General features: G+C 34.3%; 1 protein-coding gene across 1 annotated transcript in view; it reads right to left on the reverse strand.

The window, feature by feature from the left end:
* Window positions 1-3772: 3772 nt before the first annotated feature.
* The window catches only part of LOC136839590 (complement component receptor 1-like protein), a 44442-nt gene continuing 42854 nt past the window's right edge, over window positions 3773-5360 (reverse strand). Inside the window, exons 10-11 of the mRNA XM_067105870.1 lie at window positions 5044-5235; window positions 3773-3989 (exon numbers count right to left, since the gene is read on the reverse strand). Coding sequence (XP_066961971.1) covers window positions 3943-3989; window positions 5044-5235 — 239 coding nt within the window. The 3' untranslated portion in view covers window positions 3773-3942. The remainder of the gene's footprint in view (window positions 3990-5043; window positions 5236-5360) is intronic.

Raw genomic sequence — 5360 nt, forward strand, 5'->3', positions numbered from 1 at the left:
CGCAAAAGTGAAGGGGGATTAGGTATTATAGATGTTTTTCATAAAGCAGCTGCAATTTTAACAGCCTCAAGTCTTGAAGAATCACTCGAAGGAAGACCATTAAATATTTATTACTGTAGTTTAAGGTTAAGTTATTTGATAGAAACAAAAAGTTACGGTGAGTTATCATATGCATCTTCCTTGTACTATTCTGGTGTGGTAGAAAACGTAAGAAAAATACATAAACACAGAAAATTCCCCAACATGAAAAGCAAAGATGTCTACGAGACGATATTTGTTAAGTTTCAACCCTTGGTAGAAGCGAACTACCCATTGCTACAGTGGAGTGGAATATGGGAGAATGTTAACAATCCAATTATTGGCTTAAGAGAAAGAGAGGTTACGTTTAAGTACCTACATGAAAGGTTACCTACTAATGAAAGACTAGAGATGCTGGGGATCAGGAAAGATGGTAATTGTGAGTTCTGTGGCCAAACAGAATATACACTTCATATATTTTATTTTTGTAAAAGAGTCAAAAATATTTTTCAATGGTTCAGGAGTAAATTTGAGGTTTTATGTTCTGTAGAAAGTAAGGAATGGATAAAATTATTAATGTTAGACATTAAAGTTGAATGTAAAAAAGACAGGAACTCTGCAGTTCTTCTTATTTGTAATTATGTGTATTGCATATGGATAAGCCGTATGCAGAAGCTTTCTGAAGATGAAACTTTTTGTTTTCTTAGGGGTAGATTAAATTATGTGAGATGGTTTATGATGTTAATTATGTATGGGGAAAAATTTAAGAAAACTGTAACAAAAAAATTCTAGTGTTCAACATTTTAATTGTTGAAATAATGTAAATATCGTAATTTTGTTAATTTTAAATAAAAGTAAAAAAAAAAAAAATCTGAGGAATGAAGGAAGACAGCTGTGCTGTAAGACCAGTGACAAACCACTTTAGTAATGACAAATAATAAACAATTCGATATTTGCTTCTGACAAATGGCAAATTACAAGAGTATAAAAAGAATGCTCGCTTTTTGTATTTTTACTGCTCTTTTTTTTTTTTTTTTTTTTTTTTTTTTTAATGGGGACGGCAGTTGAAACCAGTGATATGGCCAGCAACATCCACAATAAAAGCTTTGAGTTTCTCACCCATTGTCAACTAGTGAACAGATATGCCTGTATTTTATTTTCAAGTCTGCAGTCGGCCAGTCTCATGGGGGGGGGGGGGAAGAAGAATGTAGGATGTGTATACAGATTTTAAGGAGAAAACCAGTCACTGCCAATTACTATATACTGCGAAAAAATGTGTAAATTCAAAGGCAAAAATCAATTCCGAAAAAACCAAAACTGTTTATTGCTAAGAAAAGTTAAATAATAAAAAAAACAAATTACACCAAGAGACATCTAACAAAACACCAACAAAAAATTACCCAAGTACTAAACAACATAACAGCATAAAAGCACAGTTATCAATTACATTATACACTAAATAGTACTAGTGCGGCCTAAAACTGCTGTTTCAAATAATACACGTGTGTATTTAAACTTCGAACTTTGTCATACCTATCATTCAAGATTTACGTATATCACCCAAATGAGAAAAAAATAATTCTATGAATATCTTTACGTCATTTATTACCTCCATTTGAATGCAATTCTATGGGTAGGGTCGCAGGCGATGCACAAAAAACGTAATTAACCAATCAAGTGATTCCAATTTAACTTGATAGTACAGAAAACAGATGCAAAAAGAAAAGGGTATTCGTGACTTAAAAAATAATTAACTACTCTATGGGTAAACACTCACCACGGTCTTGTGAAGTGACAGGAGGTAGTGGGTTGAGATGTCGAGGGGTGTTTAGGGTCCCCCGTCCTATTCTTCTTCGGTTGCCGGTATGTGACTTGTTGTTGCTTCCCTTTCATCTTGTAAATATATTCTGCTTTCTTTTCGTCTTATAAAATATTCTGCTTTGGATACCGAGGTACTAAAATACACATCCTGTATATCTTTAAGCTTACCTTTTCGTCCTGGCACTGGCCTCACCTAATGGAAACCTTCCTTATATCTGACAACGACGATTAGGACACAAGCATCCATGAAGTTCATTCTTTTCGAGGTCGACTTGACTATGTGCTATAACATAACATCCACATCCAAAGAATCAGCTTGCTGTATTTGTACTACATGTTTTATTGCAGGAAAGGCTTGAGTTACGTCATTAGCGATAAGGCAGTCATGTTACATGACATGGCAATTCAAACCATTCTACGCCAGATAGGGAGTTCGGGCCATTACATATTTAAACTGCGTATGTATCACATTACCCAATTTACACTGATGGCTCCAAATCACCAGCTTCTCTTTACCTAATAATGCCTCTGTTTTCACAGAGCTATCTGCAACATAGCCAGCAGTTAATTTAATAAAGAAATGCCACCACAGACACAGACTGTTCATTGTATCATAAAGGCTTTATGCCAAACTTATAGGTCATAGACAAAAACCTTAGTACAAAGAGAGGAAATAATGCCTCTGGCATAATAAAGACATGAGATATAACTGCTGACCTTACGAAATTTTCATTGCTATTACTATTATTCACCATTGAGGAATAGACAGCCGTATTTATGTCAATGCAAAGGAACAAAGGCGAGGGTATAGTTTATAGTGGATAAAATTACATTTCCGCTTTATACATTTTTTTTTCTCGGCGTAAGTTGCTTATGCTTCCGTATGAAATCCTGCGAGACCTTATACTTTTCATTCCTTTATTATGACTTTTCTAATGTCGTTCGCAGAAATGTAGTACAACAGCTTTGAAAAAACACTGTAAACTAAAAGTGCTGGGCCGGGTATGTTCCAGAAGTGGGTAGCCATGATATAGTTGTGGGAAATTACTCCGTTTTGTTGAACAACTTCGAGACTCTCATGAGTGCAAATAGAAATTCTCAGCGCGGATTAACAGGATTCATCCAATAATACTCGACATACACTAAGCTACTTTTATGTTTCTAAGGCAATACAGATAATGTAACAAAGTTAATCACAGTTATTTACAGGTACTTATTAAAAATAGATTTTTAAATATACCTTAAACTAAATATAACCATGGCTATACGCGGAAACATTAAAGGATTAAAAGCTGCGAAGTTAGAAGAACGGAATTAGGAAAGTTTCAGAGGAAATGAAAAATGTATGATATGGGTGATGTGTCGTCACGAAGAAAACGTGAAGGCACATCAAATGGAATATTCGAAAGAATAAGTAAACATGACACACTTGAAAGAACATGTAGACATACTGTCTGGATTATTTGAAATAAATGATGATTATGGTTACCGGCGAATACTATATACAGTATATATATATATATATATATATATATATATATATATATATATATATATATATATTACATTGTTGACTTTATTACTATGAGTCGTATAAACAGTTGTGTACAGTAGGACTACACTACTTACCGTGACATTTACGTATTCCTAAATTACACACGCTGAAGGAAGCCCTTGCATTCCTCTCGTGACAAGTCGAACGTGACGCGGAATAAAAAAGAAAATATATATATACATATATATATAATATATATTTGTATGTATTATATATATATATATATATATATATATATATATATATATATATATATATATATATATATATATATATATATATATATGTGTGTGTGTATATATATATATATATATATATATATATATATATATATATATATATATATATATATATAATTTTAGAATCAGGTGTCAGGAAGGAAAATGTTCTCAAATGACATTCTTCATAAGCACAGAGAGAAGCTGACCATCACCAACAAACCAAAACAGGGCTCCAGAGAAGAGAAGTGTCTAGAGTTGGAAAATTCGTTGATAACTTCTAAAAGGTAAATGACGTCGCCTTTAAATTCGTTATCTGTAAAATGATCGTCATGAAGTTTTTGAAGTTTTAACTTTTTTTTTCTCCAACTTCGAAACTGTAATAAAGGCAAAAGATCAATTCTTGCATGTTTAGTCATGTCTACCTGACGGAAAAGAATGGAATTGAAATTGTATTTCTAGAAAGCAGTACCCGTTCATTGAGAAATTATTGAAACATGTCCTAGGAAGAAGTAAAGATGATTTCAAAGTAATTGAGAACTATGCTTCGAGAAACTGACGTGAAAGGCTAAAGAAGATCAGTATTACAATTTCAGTGCCAAATAAGAGACATTTTGTAAGTTGCAAGTGAATTTAAAAGCATAAAGGTAAATGTTTAATTTTTATGTAACAAAGCGTAATGAATGTCCATTATTGTTGTGCCAAAATGTTCGCCTACATTAATAAACTCCACATTTAGGCTATCGTCCAGCCTCTGGCAGCCTCCCTCACTACTTGCCCCCATATAAGTAGGCATATTCAGGGTGAAGATACCTTAGTCGAGCTTCTGGACGGTAGCTCTGTCCATAGGGTTATTATTATCATTTTTTTACGGTATACTTCTGCTTCGATTTGGGATTTAAATTTTGTTTCGAGATATAGAATAGAACTGAATTGAATATAGAATTTAGGCCAAAGGTCAAGCGCTGGGACCAATGAGGTTATTCAGCGTTGAAACGGAAATTGACAGTAATAAGATCTGAAAGGTGCAACATCAGGAAAACCTCGCAGTTACATAAGAATCAATTGTTGAGAGAGGGTGGAATTAAGATGGAAGAATGAAAATATGAACGCAGGTAGAGTAAATGGAATGAAAGGGGTTGCAGCTAAGGGCCGAAGGGACGCTGCGAAGAACCTTAAGTAATGCCTACAGTTCAATTTATGAGGTGCACTGCCTCCTTACGGGAAGATTAGAGATATGTTCTATTTCAATGTCAAATTCCATTCTTCTGCATCATAGTACATTTATCATTCGGAGTCCTAAATATTATAATATAACTGCTGTTTAACTCTAAGCTCTCTGTTGATAAATCCTATTTTATAATTCAGAACAGCTCCTGCATTTGATAAAATATAACGAGAGACTATTTCGCAGTGTAATGAACAACGTACCGTTAAAGCAAGCGAATTCCAGCTCGAGAGGGACCCAGTCCGTTCCGTTGAAGGTTGTGGAAGTCGTGTTCAGTTCGCCTTTTGACACGAGACCCTCTGCGCAAGTGAAATTCAGCACGACGCCTTCCCAATACGGTGGCGGCGGCCCGTCGTATTTAGTGCCAGTGGGCGCGAGGGGTAGTTCGTTAGTGTCTGATGAAGGGATAAATATGAAAGTAATGATTCGTACTCACACTGTATCAAATGGAAAGAAAAAAGTGTACTTGGTGAAGTAAGGGTTGTTTCATAAAGAGAAATAGAATTATTTAACAAAATGA

Source organism: Macrobrachium rosenbergii, chromosome 1 (assembly GCF_040412425.1).
Source record: "Macrobrachium rosenbergii isolate ZJJX-2024 chromosome 1, ASM4041242v1, whole genome shotgun sequence".
In the NCBI taxonomy this organism is placed as follows: domain Eukaryota; kingdom Metazoa; phylum Arthropoda; class Malacostraca; order Decapoda; family Palaemonidae; genus Macrobrachium; species Macrobrachium rosenbergii.